The sequence below is a fragment of the Mytilus edulis genome, chromosome 13 (assembly GCF_963676685.1).
Source record: "Mytilus edulis chromosome 13, xbMytEdul2.2, whole genome shotgun sequence".
NCBI classification, from domain to species: Eukaryota; Metazoa; Mollusca; class Bivalvia; order Mytilida; family Mytilidae; genus Mytilus; species Mytilus edulis.
The window spans coordinates 35,027,799-35,052,322 of NC_092356.1; the positions used below are offsets into that span (position 1 = coordinate 35,027,799).

The following is a 24,524-nucleotide window of genomic DNA, read 5'->3' on the forward strand; positions in this document are numbered from 1 at the left end:
TTTTATAAGTTTGATGGAAACCTAGCACTTTGTTCATTTACCTGGACCAGTACTACTGAAACCTTATGCTACATGAAAAATTGAACATGCTTCTCAGAAGAACAAGTGATCAATTTGCTGGAGTTTCTTATCGACAACATATTTATTAAGTTTGGAAGTAGAATTTTCCAAAAAATTGTCGGCATTCCTATGGTAACAAATTGTACGCCTCTTCTTATTTTCATAGGAATTAGAGTTCCTTCAGACACTTGTCAAAACAAAAGAGGATCAAAGAAGCCAGATTATTTAATTTCACTTTTCGGTATATGTTGCTGATGTTCCATAAACAATCCGAATTTTTCTGATTTGGTTCCAGTAATATATCCCCAACAACTAGAAATTAAAGAAACAACATACATAGCTTCTTATGCTCATTTTTAGACTTATATCTCGAATCTGACTTACACTGTCATCTCAATACCATAATCTATTACAAACGAGACGGTTTTAATTTTGAAATTATAAATCCCCCCCCCCCCCACCTTAGTAGCAATACACGTTATCGCTATGTGTCCGCCCTTACTGAATATCACACAGATTCCCGTAAAATTTTGACGTCATAAAACAAAATATCTGACGCAACAATGGAAAAGTGATTGTTCTACTTTGTACTTTGTAAAACGTCATCAGTGTCGGAGCAGAAAGTTGATGAACCAGGGGTATGTCAAAGAACATCTCGTCCTTTTTCTAAAAAAAAAAGTTCATCAGAAGGTACCAAGACCTAGCTGATAAATATTCCGTATCAACTTCATAAAATAATACATAATGGTCTTGATGTATAGATTCTGCGTACTTTTCATGCTTATGTGGTTTATCACCTTAACAACGTGTTAAACACAGAAGACTATGAAAGAAGAAAAGAATATTATTGTTAAGATGTTCCCAGTAGATAAAAATGAAACACCAACAAACAATTGTCTGAAAAACAATGTTATATCAATGGTTAAAGATGGAATGAAACTTAAAAACATCATAGTCGAAAAAGTAGAGAGGAAACAGTCGAATGGACCACGACCTGGAGTTGTTATAGCAAGATTGCAATCAAAACAGAACAAAGTAGAAATTATGGAAAAATGGAACAAAAGTATAGAAACGTATATATTAAAAGTGATATCCCATATGAAACCAGAGTGGCAAATTCCAACATGCGCACCATTTTAAAGGAGATGGGAAAACTAAACGTATTTAAAGTCTCACAAGGAAAATTAGTGCGAAATTTTCAGCGAAATCAGTCACAAAATGATGGAAGATAGGATTTATTGCTTGGTGTTTGGAACGTAGGCGGTTGGTCGCATCATGTTGAAAGTGATAATTATAACTTTCGAAAAACAGTTTTAGAACATCTGAGCTGCGACATCATTGGTGTATGTGAAACATTTCTGATTGGTAAAAATAAAATTAATATAAACGGCTATCATTTTTATGGAAACAACCGAAAAATAAATCACAAAAAAGCAAAACGTGGATCAGGAGGAGTTGGAGTATTCGTTAAAGATATTATTGAACAACAGTACAAGATAGAAGTATTATATGACAACATAGAAGACATACTCTGGGTGAAACTTACAAATGAACATGAAACGTTTTGTATATGTGTGTGTTACTTACCACCTAAAGGCTCAACACGAACAAATGATCCCGAACAATTCTATTCCGATCTTACTAGACAAGTGTACATGTATCAGAATTTAGGCAAATTATATATAGTCGGAGATTTTAATTCAAGATGCTCAGATACATCTGACTTTATAGAAGGGGTAGACGAGATACCAAGTAGAGAGACAATTGACCAAGGATCAAATGCAAATGGAGATTTACTTATTGACTTTCTAGTCGATTGTAATATTTGTATGATAAACGGAAGAAAAGGAAAACAAGACTTTACATGCATTTCAAAACGTGGTAAATCGGTAGTTGACTATATATTCACAACTCACGAAAATTTAAACTCGTGCATAGACTTCAATGTGAAAACCATGTCTGATATAACTGATTCCTTAGATCTTCAAGAGTGCAGCCAAATACCAGATCATTCAGTGCTACAGGCAGTCATAAAAAGAGAAGCATCTGTACCTAGTAATACCTTGGTAAAATATCCAACAAATTTAAAACGAATCCCAAATAAACCGAAATCTTATCAAATTCCTAACGATTTCTTAAATGATGACAATGCTCGAGAAAAAATTTAACAAACTATAAACAAAATAGAAAATGCACTTGCAGATAGACGAGACGTTGACGAAGCATATAGTGATTTATTTCAATTGATTAATAGTGAAGTTATCTCAAAAATAGGGCACAAGAGTGCACATAATGACCAGCATAAAATTACTGGTAGAAAGTCAAAATATAAACCATACTGGAACGAAGAACGTTGGGAGAATGCATGTGAACAAGAGAAAGTATGGCTAAAGTGTAAGATATGTGGACCGAAGAAAAAACGTCTTAGAGAACACTTCGTAACAGCCAGAAATGATTTTGATAAACTTTTGCGAAAGGAAAAGCGTAATTATCAAATGCGACAACAAAAAGAATTTTTGTATCTATCGAAAGAAAGTAATACGAGGGATTTTTGGCGAAAAATAGGAAAACTAGGAATAGCGAAAGAAAGACATGACAAAATACCAATGGAAGTTCGTCTACCTAATGGCAATATCAGCAAGGATATAAATTTTGTTTATGAAACCTGGAAAAATGAATATGAACATTTGTTTAACACTAGCGACGGGGAATACGATGAGGGATTTCTAACATTTATTCAACAACAAGTAGATCATGACCTAGTGAACAATATTGAGAATAACTCGGACACATTAAACTCTGATATTTCATATGAGGACGTGGAAAAATCTGTTTATCGTGCAAAGTTGAACAAGTCCACCGGGTTAGACCAGATATGCGCAGAATTTCTCCGCAACAATTCATGTGTTGATATGATATTCAGGATCGTAAAATTTGCATTCGATAACGGAGTTGTACCAGAAACTTGGAACCAAATCTTAATCAATCCAATTTTAAAACCAGATAAAGACAGTCGTGACCCTCTTGGCTATAGAGGAATAGCTCTTATGTCAATTCCTTGTAAAATATATGCTGACATTCTAAATGTACGATTGTCATCTTGGTTAGAAGACAACAAAATTCTTGCTGACGAGCAAAACGGTTTCAGGAAGGATCGTGGCTGTATGGAACATCTTTACGCTTTAACAACTCTTATCACTAATAGGAAAATTGAACGCAAGTCGACTTTTGCGTGCTTCATCGACGCAAAAAGGCCTTTGACACCGTGAACAGAGAAATGTTGATGGCCCTTGGTATAAATGGAAAGTTCTTGAAAGGGTTACAGTCATTGTACGTAGATGTTCGTTACGCCGTAAAAATCAATGGGTACATGACAGATATGTTTAACGTTCATTTGGGTGTGAAACAAGGATGTAAATTATCTCCGACATTGTTCTCAGTTTATGTAAACGATCTAGCAGAAGAAATCAACTCTTTAAATTTGGGTATACCAATTAATGCAGATAGTATGATTTCGATATTATTATACGCAGATGACATTGTTCTATTGGCGCCCGACGAAGATTCACTTCAGCAAATGTTAAATATTGTTCATATATGGTGTTTGAAATGGAGATTATGTATAAATTTTGACAAAACTGGTGTAGTGCATTTCAGATGTGGATCCTCACCTCGATCTAACTTTGATTTTACATGTGGAAATACCGTTGTAAAATACGACAGCAAATATAGATATCTTGGAATGTGGATAGATAAACACCTAGACTGGAAGTTTACGGTTAGAGAAGTAAGAAAATCGGCAAGTCGAGCTTTGTCTGCACTTTATACTAAATTTATAACCTGTGGCGGAATGGACTTTGATATATACGAAAAATTATATGAAAACCTTGTTCAACCTGTATTGTTGTACGGATAAGGTATCTGGGGTATATCGGAACATAAACAACTAGAAACTGTGCAAAATAGGGCATGTAGATACTGTTTAGGGGCCTTTAAAAACTCCACCAATCTAGCCGTTCGTGGAGATATGGGATGGACCACAGTTAAAACAAAACAGAACATTGAAGTTATGAGATTGTTTTTCAAACTTTCTAATTTAGAGGATGATAGAATAGTTCAGACTATCCATGAAACTAGTAAGACTAAACAACGATCTTGGCATTCACGTGTATTAGCTTTACTGAGAAAATCAGAATTGAACTTTTTAATCAATTTCAGCATAACGACCAAACAAAAGCTACGAATGGCTCAAGACAAATTAACTGCTATAGATCAATAAAAATGGTTAGCTGATGTTTTTGACGATACAAATTCTATAAATGGAAACAAGCTTAGAACATTCAGAAGGTTCAAAAACAATTGTAAAACTAGTTTATTTGTTAAAACAGTCAAATTTCGTGACCATCGACGCATTTTATCAAACTTTCGATGTGGATCGCTGCCGCTTGCGGTTGAGACCGGACGTTACACCAAGCCGACCACTCCATTATGTGATAGACTTTGTCTTTTCTGTAATGACAATTTTATAGAGACAGAACAACATTTTTTAATAGACTGTAATTTTTATTCAGATATAAGAGAAGAACTTTTTAATTTTATTAATGTTTTGAATAACACTTTTAATGCTTTTAACTCTGATGAGAAATTTGATATTATTATGAACTGTGATCATGCTCAGGTTTTATCAGCCAAGACATTACATCTTATGTTTAAACGTAGGAAGATTAATTTGTAAATTTTTAATCACTATTGATAGTATAAATGAACTTAAAAGAGTTGGTTTTTTTAAGAATTTTTAGTATCATGAAAAGTTTTATTATTTAAATATTTCTTTTATATTATAGTATATATTTTTTAGTTTGAAAAGGATGAAAGTGTCTCATATGTCTTAAAGGCAGGGATCTAATATTGTTTTAAAGATTTTTTTATATTATATATGATGATGTATATTGGATCGTGACACTATAATAAACTATTTACTTACTTACTTACTTACTGTTATATTGTTCTTTCATTTGTCTTTGTTCTCTTATTAATATTAATGTTACTGTTGGATTATTTTTTGAGACGTCACACACGCGAATCGATGAATGTGTTTGTAGATAGATAGTTTTGTGTTCTGTTAAATTGTTCCTTTTAAAATTGTTACACGATGATGACAACTGTACCCATATTATGACTATTTAATTCAGTATGTCTGTTTAGTTCACGCATCATTTTAATTATAACGGAATTTGATGAGACTGTCAACAAAGTGAGAGGTTTAGCGCTATAGAACCAAGTATAATCCACCATTTTCTACATTTGAAAATGCTTGTACCAAGTCAGGAATATGACGGTTCCTGTCCATTCGTTTTTGATGTGTTGTGTCATTTGATTTTGCTATGTGATTATGGACTTTCCGATTTGGTTTTCCTCTGTGTGCAGCTTTTTTGTGATTTTAGTTTTTGCATAGACAAGATACAAAACAACTGAAAGAAGTGCAAAACAGTCAACTGCAGAAACAGAACGCGGAACCTGAATTGAAATAAACTTGAAGAAAAATATATTCATGAATTCTAAATACAAAGTATGATAACTATTTAACAAGAATGTGTCCTAAGTACACGGATGCCCCACTCGCTCTTTCATTTTCCATGTTCAATGGACCGTGAAATTGGGTAAAAATCTAATTTGGCATTAACATTAGAAAGATCATACCATATGGAACATGTGTACTAAGTTTCAAGTTGTGAGGTCTTCAACTTCATCAAAAACTACCTTGACCAAAAACTTTAACCTGAAACTCCCACTTTCATTTTCTATGTTCAGTGGACCGTGAAATTGGGGTCAAATGTATAGTTTGGCTTTAAAATTAAAATGATCATATCATAAGCAACAAGTGTACTAAGTTTCAAATTGATTGGACTTCAGCTATCTCAAAAACTACCTCGACCAAAAACTTTAACCTGGAGCGAGACGAACGAACGGACGAACGAACGGAGGCACAAACAAGAAAACATAATGCCCCTTTACTATCGAAGGTGGGGCATCAAAAGTAAAAACTGTATGCCTATGAATGAACAGTCAAATATGACTTATTCCTTTTTTTTAAATATTGGCTTTCATTTAATTTATGTATACATTTAGAAGAAACAAGACCAAATGAAAGACAAAATGTAATACCAACCATTGTCTTTATTCCTTTCAACTTTTTGTCCACATGCTGCATGTTTTCCATTATCTACAAGAAGAGAAAACTATTGTGGAAAATTTTTCATTTGCTGATAACTTCCGCTTTTGTTCAAGTGATATTGATTAAAGATTTAAAAGAAATACATCTTATAAAGGCAACAGTAGTATACCGCTGTTAAAAATTCTCAAAACTAAAATTGAGAAATCGTATCAAATATAAGAAAACTACGACACAACAGAGGCACAACACCGAAATGTAACACACACAGAAACGAACTATAATGTAACAATGGCCATTTTCCTGACTTTGTACAGGGCATTTAATGACAAAATGGTGGGTTGAACCTGGTTTTGTGGCATGCCAAACCTCCCGCATTAATGGTAGTGTTAGATATACCATTAAAATGACAACATTGCACGACAGGATTACAATACATAAACAAATATATGGGAGAAAATAGGACAGAGAACACACGAATAATAGCCATCAAAGTTTTCAAAAAGTTGTGAGGCCAAGAAATGTCGCCTGGGACAAAAAAATCATTATTTTCAAGAATAATGCATAGTTTTGCAAACAGTAAATTTTATAAAATGACTAAATAATAGATATACATGATTAAACTGAAGTGGTGACTAGCTATAGAATAAAAACGAATATATTACAAAATCACAACCCTGTTAGTCATAGTCAATGCAACGCCCACAGTGACGTCACATTTAAATTTCTTTAACGTGTTCCGAAAATTATGAAAGAATTTGGATGAAATTCAAGATTAGATTTGTATGACTCATCTAACTTATATTAATAACAGTAAAAAGTATAATACTAATTAATATTTAATTGTAGTAGTAATTAGATAATTAATTCTAATATCTAGCTTTGAGGGTTTTTCTTCTGATCAAACTGCAAACCAAATATATCGTGTAAATTTCGTTGATCCAAAATTAAATCTAACAAATGAACTTGATGTGTAGGTATCCCCAACACAACACACGAATACAACAGACAAAAATACGATTTACAACTACAAACGTTAAGACATTTGACAAAATCTGATGACAATAACAAACACAACATCAAAACCCAACAAATTAATTTGGGATGGAAAATTACCGTGTCACGTCTTAAAGCAATTCGAATTCACACTCAGCAAAACAGTCACATTAGGGAATAAGTCACGTTCGCTAATAAAAAGATCACACGACGTAATGACAAACCACAATCTAACACGTGGTAAAATGTCCATAGTAAGTTTGGACAAAGATACATCGTATGGATCAACCAATGCGTGATGGTGTCCGTAAAATTTAAGGAGTTTCAATTTTAATCTGTCCTCCTCATAACTTTGTTGGAGCAGTTTCTGCGTTAGGAGCACACTCCGTATAGTGTGAACATGCACGAGAATAACGTATTAATTGAGATATGTAAACACCATAAGAAGGGCAGAGGGTATATTTTTGCTGAGAATTGGGAAATTGATAATTTGGAAGTTGAAATCGTCCCGTTTATCAATGATTTTCATATGAATCTTCCGTCTGTGTCAATATTGAGGAAAAGATCAAGGTATGAAGCAGTGCTTCTAGTATCAGTAATATCCCTAATTGCAAGTTCATTTGGGTATATGAGATGCAAGTATTGTATGAAACATGAGTTATTCAGTGAGAGGGCATCATCAATATATTCGAAAGTGAAATTACAGAATTTCGCAAGATGCTTTTCTTTTTGTCTTTAAGAAGAGTTTGAATGAATTCTACTGCATCCAAGTACAAAAACAAATCGGTTAGTAGGGAGGGATGCACAATTAGTGATTGACAATTTAGTTTGTAGTTACTGTCATGCATAAGGGAATCGTAACATCCATTATCAAACTGTATTTAAGGAAGTAGATTAAGGATAAGAAAAATAACTCTTAAAATCATCAGTACGTTAATGTCAACTGTTTTCATCAATATATACTAAGCTTCTAAGTTATATAAATTATTTCCAATCTGTTTAAGCTAAATACTTAAAATTCATTGATGAAATTACAGAAGCATCATTGAATTAAAGAGTTATCTCTCTGAACCATTGGCTGTCCCCTTAAACCAAATTATGATTTATCTAGTGAAGGCAAATTATTAATACTTTATGTTTGAAATTATTTGCTGCGATATACCCTGTTTTTGTTTCGGCGATTTAAAACAAAGACTATTTAATCAATTTAAGCATATTAATATAATAGTTTTGATTTGCTTTAATTTAAAATTTAGAATTCAAGACTGCTATTATACGAAGGCAATTGTTGCAAAGAATCAAGCAGTACAATCTCAAACTATAATAAAATGCAACAGACAATTTTCCGATTTTTGGAGTCGAATTTTGTACTTTATCATATAAACATTAAAAAAATAGTCAAGTTCTTAAAAATTACTTTTTAATTTTTGGTCATAAATTATTAATTAAAATTCTAAAACTATGCAAAAACTTTTGAACCATATTTTGAATGTGTTGTTCAATATCTTAAAACAGATTTGAATGCACTAAATAACCCTTTCATTGATCTTATTCCACAATATATTTTTTCAAACAAGAAATGATAAATAAAAACCTAAACAAATAATTATTTTATGACGCATCTGTTCTGGTAACCACGTGCTTTTATTGCAAAATAATAAAATAGAAAGGTAAGACTCTTAACCATTTTAAAAACATGGCATTATACTAAGAGATCCAGGTAATTATCAGGAGAATATGTTAGGATTACCTTCTCATTTTGTCTGCCGTTTTTGTCGTTCTGTTTGTCTTGTTTTTCGTTCTGTTTGTCTTGTTTTTTGCTATTTGTATCCATTTTTCTCTCTAACATCTGTTAAATATATCGAAAAGTCAAGTTTATTTTTTAAACTGTTATTGAATTTAGAAGTAGAAAAAAATAAAAAGCTAGGTGTTAACTTGCATGCTAAATAAAAAATAATGAAAAATAAACAACAAAACTAAAATGCATGCAAACGCTGCTGTTGACATATCTCATCGTCCTCATAGCTCGCCTTATTTCTACTATATCAACGGTCACATTGTCTTTATTTAGATATAGGAAGATGTGATGTTTGTGTTTGTACTGTTTATGTCTAGAAGATATATGCTAATGATGCTGAAGAGTGCAGCTAGTTTAAAATGTTTTTGATGTTTTATGAGATTGAACCCATTTATAAGGTTATTGGAGGGTTTGGCTCTTTCGAATTTGTTTAACCCGAGACATTATGTATGTCTGATTTAAAGTCAAGAGCCTATATTTCTGTTCATCATATTTAATATTCGTTCGCTTATTTCAATACACCTCAGACTTTTGATTTTCTTGTTTGAATTGTTTTACATTAAGAATTGTCAATTTCTTTTCTAAAAAGCTTTCTACCAGGTCATAAATATAACAGTATACATATTAGTTTAAAACATGACTAAGATCAAACACATTGGATGTACTATTCAATATATCATCTTGTGATAATGTATCTACAGAAATTGTCCTCAAGAACGTTTTTTTTGTAAACACGGAATGTAGAATGAAGTGTTTGGTTGAAAACCTTGAGGCAAAGCCTATATCCAATATTGGTTTTCAAAATATCTTTCTCTCTTTATCTCTCCTTCCTTGTTTATAGATGAAGGAAGATGTGGTGTCAGTGTCAATAAGACAACTCTCCATCCAAGTCACAATTTATAAAAAAAAAACATTATAGATAAAGGTTCTGTCTTAAATACTGAGCCTAGGCGCACAACAAACAGCAGGCTATCAAAGGTTTCAAAATTACTAATGTAAAACTAATCAAACAGTAAAACCAACGGTCCAATCTATATAAAAACCGAGAAACATTTATTAACCACATCAACAAACGACAACCACACAACATCAGATTTCTGACTTAGGAAATGTGCAAACGATTGCAGAGGGATCAAATGTTTTATGGTACCAAACCTTCTCCATTTTTCTGAAACGCTAACAGTAGCAAAACATCACAACATAGAAATACACACTATAAATATCAATTAAAAAACGAAGTGACACAAATAGATTATAATACATGTTTACCGTAATCCTGTCAACTTCAGAAAGGTCTATTTCCCTGAAAACAATAGAATGTTATAGTAATCAGTTCTTCATGATATCATAAACGTATCAAATTGGAACACCAAATGACATTCCCGTTTTGCTTGAAAAAAAAATTGAAATTAGACCATGGTACCATAAACCAACGAAAGTAGTTAATCTTAAAGGAACGTTTGTAAGTTGATATGTATGCACTGTCGGCCATGTTGGTTGGCAGATGGGTCAATAGGACACATTTTTTAAACTAGGTACCCTAATAATGATAATGACCAAACTTTGTTGAATTTGTCTTTGCAGCTTCAGAAAAGAAGATGTTTGCAAGATTACCGTGTGAAAAGACCATTTTAAATCATTACTGTTGAAATAATATTTTGTAGATAATTATTGCTTGATCGTTTGATAATTCAATGATATTTTAAGCTCGCCTTTTTTTCTTTTTATGATTTGAATAATTCAACGGTCATTCAATGAATGGTTAGCTAAATATATTTGTTCGAAGCCACCCCTGACTGTCTCCCTTTTACAACGAACGATTTGATTTGATTTTTTTTGTGTGTTTTAACGCAATTTTGTAAGCACCGGATTTAGACTATTTCATGGCAGCCAGTTATTATTGGTGGAGAAAACTGGAGTGCCCGGTCAAACCACTAACCTTTGATAGGAAAACTGACACTGCTAGTCAATTAAGATTAGAGTCGAGTGTACCAACAAGAACAGGGTTCGAAATTACAAACTCAGTGTTGACTTCTAGTAACTACTTAGATCACTCGGCAACAGAGGCCCTTCAACGCAACAGATAAAGAGTCGTAGTGTGTTTTTTTTGTATTTAGTTGCTTTATTTGTCAAAGAAGAAATTATGAAAACTTGTTCTTAATCATGAAAAAGCTGAGTGCTAAATTTGTGTACTCTAGGGAACTTACAGTCCACTAGCAATGCTATTGACATAAAGACAATTTAACGGAAAATAACAATTGATAGATATAGCGCTTCTGATGCGATTTCTTTATGCCCGCGTCACACTGTCCCGATTTTTACGCCGATGGCAACACGATTATGGAAATTTTCAAAATCGGGACTGATCGTATCCAGGTCGGGCTATTCGTAGTGCCATTTTTAATCATCGTAGAACCATCGGCCACTTTTTCTAGCCTTCGCGGACAACTTCGGGAAGGGTTCTAAATTTTTTAACATGCATCTTTGAACATCGTATTGCATTCGTGTTTCTTTCGTTTCCATCGGGCAGTTTTGACATTACGATGTCTACACGAATGAATCACGAAGCTACCCGAAGGTCTTACGATGGCAACACGACTTCGTGAAGACCTCGTAATCCCGTCGTGTTGCCATCGAATAAAAGTACGAAGGCGACAAGATGGAACTACGACGGAAATAAATCCAGCTAAATATAAGTTAATTATCGCGCTAAAAAACATTTAAAGTGCCATGCGCGATATGAACTGGTCAGTTTAATACGACAGTTAAGAAAGACATTCACAAAACATGGAGCTCATACTATATGATTCTATGAGAACAAGAACGGCGACAGCGTTGTTTCTATTATTCAAATGGGACAAGAAGAGCAGCTATTACAGGCTCGGGATTTACTTTTACAAGTAAAATATATTTTTTGTCAATTTTTCATATCAAGTTACAAAATGAAAATCATAAACGCGCCTTGACACCAACACTGCAGGTACACATATATAGGGAAACTAACTTTTTCTTCATTATTCTGATTTTTAATGTATCGTCTGAGTTGTTGTCACACGAATGTCAGTGGCGGATCCAGCCATTTTAAAAAGGGGGGATTCCCAACCCAGAGTAAAGGGGGGTTCTAACTATATGCTCCCATTCAAATGCATTGATCGGCCAAAAAAGGGGGGGTTCCAACCCCTGGACCCCCCTTCCCCTGGATCCGCCACTGAATGTTTACTCAATAACCATTTTGTTTTCTATGTGTCATATTTTGCCGCATTTGTTGCTATCCCCACATCCTTCCCTTTGTGTATATTATTATGATATTCTACTGGAAAGAGCTCTTTATGAGTAAAAGGGATCAACGAACCCATTACCTTACCTTTAAGAAAGATCAGATACATAGGCATAATTATGGGTGATTATTCAGACCAGTGCACACATTTTACAGTTCAAACAAGGCAATGCCGAGCGTGGCATCCCCTCGTATGTAACATATTGGGGACAAATATGGACACTATATGTGTATATAACACATGCAGAAAATGGTAAATTGAATATGCATATTTGATACATAAACTTTTTTTTTAGAAATCAACCAAAACATTCAGTAATTTGAAATACCTTTAATAGAGTCTTAAGAACCAGCAGGTACAAAAATTAGCAACAAATTTCCTGCGTATTATACTATTTTAAGGAGAAAAATCAAATCCATATGCATGACCTTGACCTTTAGCCTTGAACGTAAAAAATGTCAGATCATTACAAGGAGGAACAATATACCAAATGTGGTTAAAATCTTTTAAAGCATTTTGGTTTTATAGTGTCCACAAGGGTGATATTGCCTTGTATTACAACTGGCACTGTGACCTTGACCTTTGAACTTTAAAGTCAATAGCGCTGAAGATATTCTGAACGAGTAACACCATACCTAGTTTTGAGCATTTTGGTTCTAGAGTGTCCAACAGTTTTATCTTCATGCAACTTACACATGTAGTAGGTGATAGGATACTAAACTAAGTTTTATAAGAATTAGACAAAAAGATCGATTGCCCGCCCTGCATTGAACAATATGTTGTCGAAAGACAAATTGAATTTTTTTACAGTATCAGCAATCAGAAAAAGAGGGGCGAAATATACCTGAGTGACAGTCAAACTCACAGATAAAAAAAAAAACTGACAACGTCATGGCTAACAAAGGAAAAGACAAACAAACCAATAATAGTACACAAGACACAACATATAAACTAAACAGTGAGCAACATAAACCAACCCAAAAAACTGGGGCTGATTTTAGATGCTCCGGAATGGTAACCAGAAACCAGATCCTGCTACACAAGTGGTACCCGTCGTGTTTCGCATGCTACTACAAACCCGGTTAATAGTCTGATTTAATAATTATTCTACTGGAATACTCAAGTGTTGACACGTTTAACTATTAATAGATGATGGTCAGGTATATATATAGGCATTGTGTCAAATATTAATTCAAAAACTGGGATCAACGAGTTAAGCTCGTTCAACATATTAATAGTGCTTAAAGTCACGTCGACAAATAGAGTATATGTATCTAACAAGTTGATTTCAACTTATCCCTCTCAAGAGTCAAATATAAACGTGTGAAAAAGTAATGCTTTACAGAATATAAGAAGGTTGATAATCGGTAGAGTATTGATAATATTTTATTTTTGTATTTCAATATTTACAAATTAAACGAGTGTTCGTTGCTGTCTACGAATGTATATATTATATGAGTATGTAATTCTGTAACTGTCGACGTTTATAAAATATTCTGGATAACAAAAGATAAAAACATAAAGAGGAGTCATACAAAAAATCAAAACATATTCTCATTTGTTTCTGTCGGTTTTAGATGGGTTTTTTTTCTAAAATTAGTTTATACTTCAGTAAATCTTTTACATCGCAATTTTATTAAATTTACTGTTTGTAAAAGTATAAATTGTTCTAAATATTAAGGATGTTCTTATCCCAAGCAGAAAAACCTAGCCGTATTTTCACAACTTTTTAAAACCTTTGTTTCTCCGTGTTGTAAAATTTGTTCTTGTTTTAACTTTCGAACTTTTGTATTTGGGCGTCATTAGTAAGTCTTGTGTGGAAGAAACGCACTTTTGGAATATCAAATTTTAAATATGTGCCTTTTGTTAGCTATTATTCGTGTGTTTCTTTGTCTAATACTCTCACTTATGTACACGTATGTGTCTAATATGTTCTCCTTCTCATTTTATATTGTAATCCTGTAATGTCATGTTGTCATTTGAATGTTATATTTAACATTGTCATTAAAGTGCAAAAAAATGTCCTGTATCAAGTCAGGAATATGGACATTGTTATGTTTTAGTTCGTTTCTGTGAGCGTTACATTTTAAAGTTGTGTTTCTGTTGTGTCGTTTGTTTTCTCTTATATTTGAGTATGGATTCACATTACTTTAAGACGTATCACGCTACTGTTCTATCCCAAATTCATGTATTTGGTTTTGATGTTATATTTGTTATTCTTATCGGATTTTGTCTAATGCTTAGGTCGTTTCTGTGTGTGTTACATTTTAATGTTGTTGGTCTCCTATTATATTTAATGCGTTTCCCTCAGTTTTAGTTTGTTACCCTGATTTTTTTTTTTCATCGACTTACGAGTTTTTAACAGCGGTATATATACTACTGTTGCCTTAATTTACCCGGATTTTTTTTTATATCTCAATCGGTTTCTGAATAATGATATACTGATGTTGTCTTTATCTTTTGATATGCTAACCAAAAACTCATTAGAAGAATCCTTGACTTTATTCCTTTTTTTTTCTTTTTTTTTAAGTAATTTTTTATTTACCCTTTTGCTTTTAGTGCACCATTGCCCTCTGCTTCTTTTGTTGTTTTCAGCTTCAAATCAAAATTTGTATTGTACCAAAAAACTGAAATTATATGAAGCCAGTGCATTTAAATATCAACTAATTGTGTGGTTTATAGTTTCATAAATTTCCAAAATGATAAACAAATTAATATAACGATACATACATATAACACAAATTGGTTCATCGCACTTACCAATTTATATGTTTTATTTTATGATATAGAAACACATGATTTGAAATTTATATTAATTTTGCCAAACGATGCGTTGTGAATCAAATCGCACTTATTAACTCGACATAAGTATAACCTTGAATAACTTGCATTAAATAATCATGAACTAGATTTTGACTGTTTTTACATCAAAATCAAAGTACAATTCACAAGCAACAGTTTACATATTACCTCTAACAAACATAGGACGATAATTCAGGGCTTTTTTATCCCTTTTTCTAAAACCCTGGTCCCGATATATTTTATAAAGTTTTCCACACAGATGAGGACAACTTAACCAAAATATGGCATGCACGATTGTGGCTGGCAGTACAAGTAATTGAAGATGTACTGGAAAAACTGTCTTGATGCTGTATTCTTCAAGGAAGTCAGTCTGAATTTGCGCCCAGTAAAACTCAGATTCTTTTTGAACTTTTTGAAATGTATCACTGAAAGAAAGAAATTTTTTGTGTAACAACTCGTCAGTCTGTTCGTATGTTCAAATGAGTTTCCGTCTCAAACAAAACTTTTCCGCACTTTAATTCTTTGAAACTGCTATTCAAACTGCTAATACTTATAAAGCACAGATGTAACTTAAAATTTAATTGCGTCATTTTTACTGTAACCCCTATGTAACTTTATATACATGCGGTGACATTATATGTGTTCAATGCGCAAATTCTCTTTTTATTTCCTAATAGAGAAAATAACGTATGTTACTTGTAATTACTAGAATGGTATATACATATACACATTCATGGATCTACAATCTGTCGATACCTGTAACTTGGCATTGCACCAGGTCGTGTTTTTTTCTCTGGCTGTTCATGACGTCTTTACACTAAAGCCATTGGATGTTGAATGTGTACGGATTGATAATTTAGTTTAAGATGCATGATTGTTTTATTAGTTGTTAGTGGCTTTGAACTAGTTGTCAGGTAACTGCGAGCACTCTCAGATCTGTTTATTGTGTCTTTTTGTGTCTGGATGTATAAGTTCCCAGTCACGTCCACTTGTATTTTTGTCCATCTGATGAGTTAAGCCTTTTTCAACTGATTTTTATAGTTCGTTCTAATGTTGTACTGTTATACCACTGTCCCAAGTTAGTGGAAGGTTGGGTTTCCGCAAACATTTTTTACCCCGCCACATTATTTATATATGTGCAGGAGCCTGTAATTCAGTGGTTGTCGTTTGTTTATGTGTTACATATTTGTTTTTCGTTATTTTTTTTACATAGATAAGACCGTTAGTTTTCTCGTTTGAATTGTTTTACATTGTCTTATCGGAGCCTACTATAACTGACTATGCGGTATGGGTTTTGCCGTACGGTGATCTATAGTTGTTAATGTCCGTGTCATTTTGGTCTTTTGTGGATAGTTGTCTCATTGGCAATCATACCACATCCTTTTTTTTATATGTTTTCTTTTTCTTCGAAATGTAAGCTTAACAGGAATAAGCGATAGGTTTTATAAGGAAACAAAATACTCTAATATTTTATAAAATCATATTTGATGTTTAGAAAATATAAATAGTGGAATCATTGTTTGTTTATGTTTAATCCTCCATAACTTGCAGTCTTCAAGACATATTGACTCAACATTACGTTTTCGTCAAATCAGAAGACAAGAGTTATTTCTGATTATACAAGCTTTTTTATAATTCATCAGCATTTTTTTTATTCGCTGTATATCATAATTGCTATTTGTTTTGTACATACATCAGGCCATTATTTTTCTCGTTTGATTTGATTTATATTGTAGCTTTTGGAATGTTATAGCTTACTATGGGATATGGATTTTGCATCTATGTTACTTGATCTCACTACCATATAAAAAAATGACAAAACTATAAGAAACTTTATCATGTAATATCAAAATATCATTAGATAATAACTATTCCATATTGTGTTATATCAAAACATGTCATGTAAAGACAAACTGTCATCAAGTAATAATAAACCAACAGAACGATATGTCAGTTTTCTGTATAAGGCAGCTGTGGCGCTCCATACACTGGTTGAGATTTGTTCTATTTGTAATCATACCACATCTTCCTGTGTTGATATTTGGAAAAATCTATCATCCTTGATAAAACACAATGCCTCAACAATTTTCATTAAAATAAACAAATCAACTTGATTCTTCGGCACTTTTAATATATTTAAATTAAGTAGTGCGCTAAACATGTACCTGTACATAGCTATCAACAGATTCAGGAGTAAGATAACTGCTATTAATCCGTAAAGGGCTTTCAAGTAAGGCGTAAGGTATACACCAAGCTTCGCAGGACATCTCGGTACATCAGTATTTTCATAAACTGCTCGGTTAAATGTGCAGTGCGGTTCAGATACTGAAATACAATTAAATGAATTTTTAAATGCATTTATAAAAAGCTATCATATTTGGTAATTATTTGGTAATATAGTCCAATCATAATATGTGCTTCTTTAAATTCTGTTTTGGTTCTCATGATTGTACTATTTTTTAAAAGTTATATGAATTGATTCCAGTTGTTCCCCAACCGTCTTACGAAGACATACTTCTGGTGGGTTTCCCTTGTGTATACAGTGAAACCTGTACAAACCGAACACCCACGGGACTTTACGTTTTGTTCGGTTTTCACAGGTGTTCGGATTGTAGAGGTAAACGGAAGTCGACATCAAATAATTTTGGCATATACTGACAAGGGATAATAGGTGACAAAACAGACGACAGTTTATTTTTGTGTTGATTTAGATGTAAACGTAAAAATAAAAGAAGATGAAGATAGACGTTTTGCTACATTTTTGTTTATAAATCAAACGCCACTCCGTCAATCACGCTCGTCGTTGGGAGATGTCCGACGTCAAGCGATTTTGCTTTTTATAATTATTTTCTCATCCGTTAATTCACTGACCAATTCAGATTCACAGTCAATGTCAAAGGACGATTCCGTAGTTGAATCGGGAACATCATTGTATACACGAGTTCTCGGACTAAACTGGTCACCCGCTGATTGATACTTCGGCACACGATAACAGTGAAACAACAGCAGGGGTCCAGTTAATTCTCGGACTTTACCGTTGCCAAATAGCTAACGGAAGTCTTCGGGGGCATTCGAATCAAATATATAGGGCCTATAAAGGGAATCCAGCAATCGAAATCCATTGACCTTATTGTGTTGCACGACTTCTTAATCCGGTGAAAGGCTTTAAAACTATTATTTAATTAAACAGTTTAGCTACAGAATGGCAGTTTCGATTTTGTGACCGTAATTATTTGAGTAAAGTGCATTTAATTGATCTGAGGGAAAGTTCTTTTCTCGTCATTATCGGCGATGGGGGTAGCTGACCAGTTTAACGTTTCTGTACAAAAAATCACTGTATACATGGACACAGACATGCTAATTAGTTTGTAATAACAACTCACAAGTTCATTAAACCTCAAATACCTTCGGGGATACTCTGCCATCCTGTGTTTGTTTAATTAAATCATGCGAATAATTAATAATATTTTATTGTTTTGATTGGTATTGATCGATTTTGACAGGTAATTTTTAGATAATAATTTACTAACGAGCCTTCAAAAAGCGTTCGGAATTCGGTGTTGACAGGGTTCGGTTTTTTCAGGTTAGATTAACGTTAATTTATAGGGAAATTTTGTGGGACTTTGAAAATTGTTCGGTTTAAACTGAAACTCGGTTTTATCAGGGTTCGGTTTACCCAGGTTTCACTGTAGTATAATTGTAAAGAAAAGCAAATTGAATGTACACAAGATATGAGACAGGAGATGTTTGTACTGTTTGAATTTTTATAGGAATGCGTCAGTTTTAGACCCCTTACCTATACCTTTTGTTGATTATATCCCATGTAAGTTTACGATAAAATAATCAACATGGCACCTTTACATATTTATCAATTGAGATGTACACTTTAGTCATTGGTTGAATATCACTAAATACTATTTTACACAAATAATATTTTATATATGCAATATGCAAATGTTTTCTTCAATTTACAGAATACCAATTGATCTATTCCACTCAAATAGAGAAATAGTTATATATAATGTCAATATTTTAAGTGAAATTTAAAACGATGAGCGGAAACGGTAAATCATGTGAAAGGTTATCTTTTTTTCCTCAAATGTTTCCAGTGATTGATTGTTTAAATGAGGATGTTTCTTCAAATACGACATACTGATTCTAGCTTAATGATGTTCGATTTTAATTGTAATCCTTTTGTTCACAACAATAATGCACACATTGTAGAAAAGCTAGCCTCAAAACCAGGTTCAACCAACCATATGTTCTTAAAGGTTCCTGTTCCAATTCCAAAAAATGGCAGTTGTTATTTGATAGTTCGTTACTGTGTGTTGCATTGTCGTTTGTTTTTAGTTCACTTTATTGTTTCTGTTGCTTCGTTGTTTACCTCTTATAGTTGACGTGTTTCCCTCGGTTTAAGTTTGAAATCCGGATTTGTTTTTTTCTTAATCGATGTTTGACTTTTAAACAGCAGTGTACTACTGTTTCCTTTATTTTGAATGAAGTTGAATATATTTTTAAAGGTTATGATCTTTGATGACATCGAAAATAGTGTTTTCTTACTGTTCATATGCTTTGATTTTTTTTTCTATTACGTGCCATTGATTATTTTTTTCATTATCATGTTATTTCAAAGTGAAGCAACATGATGATCGATGATTGAATGTGTGCAAATAATGGCTGTAAAAGCAGTTTGTCGCATTTATAGGTCAACACATACTTTTCATTATCACTTACGTGTGACACTATCTAGATTAAGTTCTCCAAATAACATCCAGTAACCATTTTGTATTATCTTTTCAATCTGAAGCCAGCTTAACTCAGAATTAGGATACAACAATGCATAAAACGATATGTTGTAACACATCATTATGACTGCCAATATAATCATGAAGGAAACAGTATCTCGAGCCTGCAATAAAGACGATACTGTAAAATACACCATAGCACATCCCCCCCCCCACACACTATCTTGTGTTAAAGGTAGTATTTATAGCTCGTCAAAATGTTTACCCAAAATTACTTCTAATTGAGTCAGTCCAATGCAAAAATCTCGCTTACCAATATATGTCATTGTTCGCTATTAACAAAACATAGTAATTGTTTGTGTTTTTCTGTTTATTCTTTGAAAAACAAATGGAGCCGTTAGTAAACTCTTTCAGAAAGTTAAAAAAAACATTTTTTTAATTGGAGTGTGTTGTAACTTATTAGACGATAAATATTGTGCAAACTGTTGCGGTAATACGAATATTTGTAGTTGCTTATAACGGCATCATGTAGTCTCCGGAAGAACACCCTTTTCTACATAAAGTAGAGTGTTCTTTTTGACAAATCCGGCTGACTCCAGAATCATATACTTAAAGCACTGCAAATTAAACAAAGCACCGAAAACTACGTCAAACAGTTATCAATAAATCAATGAATGGTATGGAACCGATGAAAATTTATCTCTGACAAATAAAGAAGAGTACATCACGTGTGGGCATTTTTAATGAAAGAAAGAAAGAAAGAATGCAGCATCAAACAAATTTGAATTACCTTTTGACTGTTTTTGAAATCACAAAATGTGTGCCTCGAAATTTAAAAAGAGGAAATCGATATCTTCCTCCATAAGCTTACCGCCGGATAAGCATAGCCAATCGGCAACACCAGTTTTAGTACAATCATCAAAATATCAATTGTACAATCAAGAATCTAGCTAGAATTGTTAGAATTGATATTATAAGTACACTGTCGACTTTTTACCACAATTTAAAGAGCTATGCTGAGTGTAAAACACAATCAAGCATTACTTTTACGTATGGGATAAGATTGGACAATTTGAAGTGTCATTATATATAAATTTTAATGCATACCATTTTCCGTATCATGACTAACTTTGGTCCTAACATTGCTGACATGCAAAACAGATTTAAAATTCTTATTGATAAGAAAATAAATGCTGTCACCAACAAAACTTTGGATACATCTCGACACCGGGGTCCTTGGCATGACTTCATAAACATTCCAAAAGCATAAACTATCATGGACAGCCAATCTAATTGGTTCCAACAATCACTTGCATAACTCTTCCATTTTTTTCTTATTATAGAAACGACGAGCTTAAGAAAACATGAAAAAAACATTCAACATTTAGTTATTTTTCCAAATACATAGATAATGTTTCTCTTCCTACCAAACATTCATTTCAATTATGAAGCATGTAAAAGAAGCCCAATATAGAAATATAAGATAGTAGACCAAAAATATAGTATGACGTCATATATAGGTCTCCACATGTATAGTAATGGCTCCTATGATGTTCGATCAACGTTTAATTCAAAAGTAAAATGCTGAGTATTTATCTAAACTTGTGAAATTACACTGTAAATTCTCATATTTGTACTGCTGTCGACAATGATATATAGTCACTCGCACCCGAAATGTGGAAGGGCTTTATATAAGTTGCAAAACTTGTTTCCCAATCCACGAAAACTAAATATGTTTAAATTAATGATATATAGGACGAACATACAGATTTGTTTTTTTAAAGGGGTATACAAGAAATATATTTTGCAATACATGGCCACATAAAGACCTTAATGTTATTTGCCCATTACAAGTTTACTGTCACAGGACACTGCAGATGCATTATCTATGTCACAATATAAAGAAAAACGGTTCTATAAAAGTCTAAAAGTAATGTTTACATAACCGTGAAATCAGTATATCTAATGTCAGTTTTTTGTAATGTGAGAGATACCGAGAAGAATGACTTCCAAAATGAACGCAATTGCCTAATACAAACTAGAACAAACACACTATACAATTGAGAATGGAAATGGATAATGTGTCAAAAGACAACTACCCGACCATAGAACAGACAACAACCAATAAAAAAAAGTTGAAACAAAAAGAGTACACAAAATTTCAGACGACAGATTTCACAAAACAAACCTACAACATGAATATATAAAATTTTAAGAACATAGAAATAAACCATGTTTTAATTCGAGTCCATATTAAATGCCAATTTCGACATATCAGAACTTGATACTTAAATGGTATTCTTATGTTGCATTATGTATACCAGTAGCCAATAAAAGTAAAAGAATAACAATACTAAAATCCAAGGAAAATTCTAAACTAAAAGTCCCTGAGAAAAAAATGCATTATATTAAAAGAAAAAAAAAACAATAAAAATAAAAGAACTTGGAGAAAGTCAATGCTTCAGAAAAAAATCAATGACAAACATATACACGTTTAGCATCAACAGAAGAAGGATCTTCAAACTATGTACCATAAGGCTTTACCATCAAATGTTTATTTAAAAATACATGAATATGCTTGAGTAATCTAAAGACTGAACTGTTCTTATGTCAATCATTTTACATAGAAATAAGCATATAAAGAAGCTTAAACACATATAAATGGTCACTATACAGACCACAGAGGTTCAAAATATATCGTTTTTATATATATCTTTATGTAACGATCAATGTTCCCGAATTATAAGCGGTCACCACACCGTTACGACTTATTAATGAATCTTTCAATAACGTAGTTACCCTCCTAAATTTACAAAAAAATCGGATACTAGAAACAATATTATTCATAAAAAAATGAAATTTGTATAGAAATAAAAAGTATAAACCTGCTAAATTATTGATCATGCAATTGTTAACAAAGGTGGAACGGAACTTTCTTCAATCTCAATCTTAAATTCTGCTAAATTAACACGACACAAATTAATATTTTTATTTGCATCTTCCTAGACAATCACACAGCATTGTGCAATGAGTTATAATGACAAAATACGTTTTAATTCAGTGAAGTACACCATTTTTATTTCCTGAATGCATTTCAACCTTGTAGAGGTCACGTGACCAAAGGGACACTGAACTGAAAGTTGGTTTACGGAAACTATACTGCGCGTTAAACCAAATTATACACTTTACAACAGGAATCTGTTTTACAAAACAACTAACGAACAAGATTTATCGTAAGTCATGAACAAGTCAATTTACTTACGACCAATCTTAGTTTGTTTTTGTGAAATCGACTCTTGAATTTTGATGTGAACGATGTTTCTAATATTATATGAACATATTCGTTAAGATTACGTTTAGTTGAGGAAATAACTTACTCCGTGAGAATAATTCATTTATTTAGTCGAATTTTAAACGAAAACAGTTAAGATCGCTACATATCTAGATCTTCTTTTTATAGTCGACATCAACGAATATTTTGACATTCCAAACTACGTAGTTTTTCTCCTCATCCATACAGAGCATCAATACTAAGCTCGGTTCGGTAGTATTTACATGTGATTCCTGTATCTAAAAGTAGTATTTTTGAGCGATTTTTTGTTGACTTTTGTTTATCTTTTCTGTATTTTGTGTTAGGCGTTGTTGGTCGTGTTTCTGAATGTTATTTTGTTCGGACTTAATATTTAAAAAAAAAAGTTTTATATTTTCTCTTTGGGGTTTTCATTCTAATATAGTTTAGGTTTTTTTTAGACACCGTCTACGATTACTTTTCGCTTAATAAAGTAGAACTGCTGAAGCATAGATGAGTTATAAAAATAAGTTTTTAAAAAATAACCTGCTTGGTTTCATCCACAAAGAAGCTGACCATCCATACTATTATAAAATAGTCCACATAGGTAATTCCCTCATCACTGTAGTCAAACAACAGCATGTATGCATATGCAGTATTGAGCGTTAAAAAGCCAAACTGTAACATAAATCACGAGATAAATCTGAATACAGAACATGTAAATCCTGTCAATCAGTACCATAATATTAACATATGAATCCGCCTTAGTAATGTGTGTTACAAATGATAACGTTCTACTTTTCCACTACAAGTGCTTAATAAGAAAGAAAAAAAAACACGAACACGACCAGAAGACATTATCAAGATTCTAATGCAATGTGAAAACAGCTCAAATCTTTTTTTTAATTTTAAGTCGTAATGAATAAAAGCATTCAAAGATGTGATTAATTTGCCCTAGTGTTATACATTCTGCGGAATGTAAGTTCGATCAATACCAGACAAAAATACAAGAAACTTAAACGGGGTCCAAAGATACCAGAGGGACAGTCAAACTCATAGATTGAGAATAAACAGACAAAACCATGGCTACACAAAAATAATAATAAGAAGACAAATAATAGTACAAAAGACAAAACTAAAGACCAAGCAACACGAACCCTATCAAAAACTGGGGTCGATCTCAGGTGCTCCTGAAGGAAAAACATATCCTGCATCACAAACGACCGAAAATAGCACAGTTACTTTAAAATATTAAAAGAAAGCCGTGGTGTAGTTGTTAGCGCATCAGACTTCTACCACAAAAATTTCTGCTTCAATCCTCGTTCAGTTGAGAAATTTTTCGGCTGTCTCTCAACATAGATTGCGAGTATGATCTTGAGAAACG

At 32.7% G+C, this 24,524-nt stretch overlaps 1 protein-coding gene across 1 annotated transcript in view; it reads right to left on the reverse strand.

Moving 5' to 3' along the window:
- The window catches only part of LOC139501766 (transient receptor potential cation channel subfamily M member 1-like), a 68,460-nt gene that overhangs the window by 8,575 nt on the left and 35,361 nt on the right, over window positions 1-24,524 (reverse strand). Inside the window, exons 17-25 of the mRNA XM_071290908.1 lie at window positions 23,687-23,818; window positions 20,959-21,204; window positions 19,841-20,015; window positions 17,272-17,431; window positions 15,275-15,531; window positions 14,850-14,931; window positions 10,296-10,329; window positions 8,979-9,077; window positions 6,230-6,283 (exon numbers count right to left, since the gene is read on the reverse strand). Coding sequence (XP_071147009.1) covers window positions 6,230-6,283; window positions 8,979-9,077; window positions 10,296-10,329; window positions 14,850-14,931; window positions 15,275-15,531; window positions 17,272-17,431; window positions 19,841-20,015; window positions 20,959-21,204; window positions 23,687-23,818 — 1,239 coding nt within the window. The remainder of the gene's footprint in view (window positions 1-6,229; window positions 6,284-8,978; window positions 9,078-10,295; window positions 10,330-14,849; window positions 14,932-15,274; window positions 15,532-17,271; window positions 17,432-19,840; window positions 20,016-20,958; window positions 21,205-23,686; window positions 23,819-24,524) is intronic.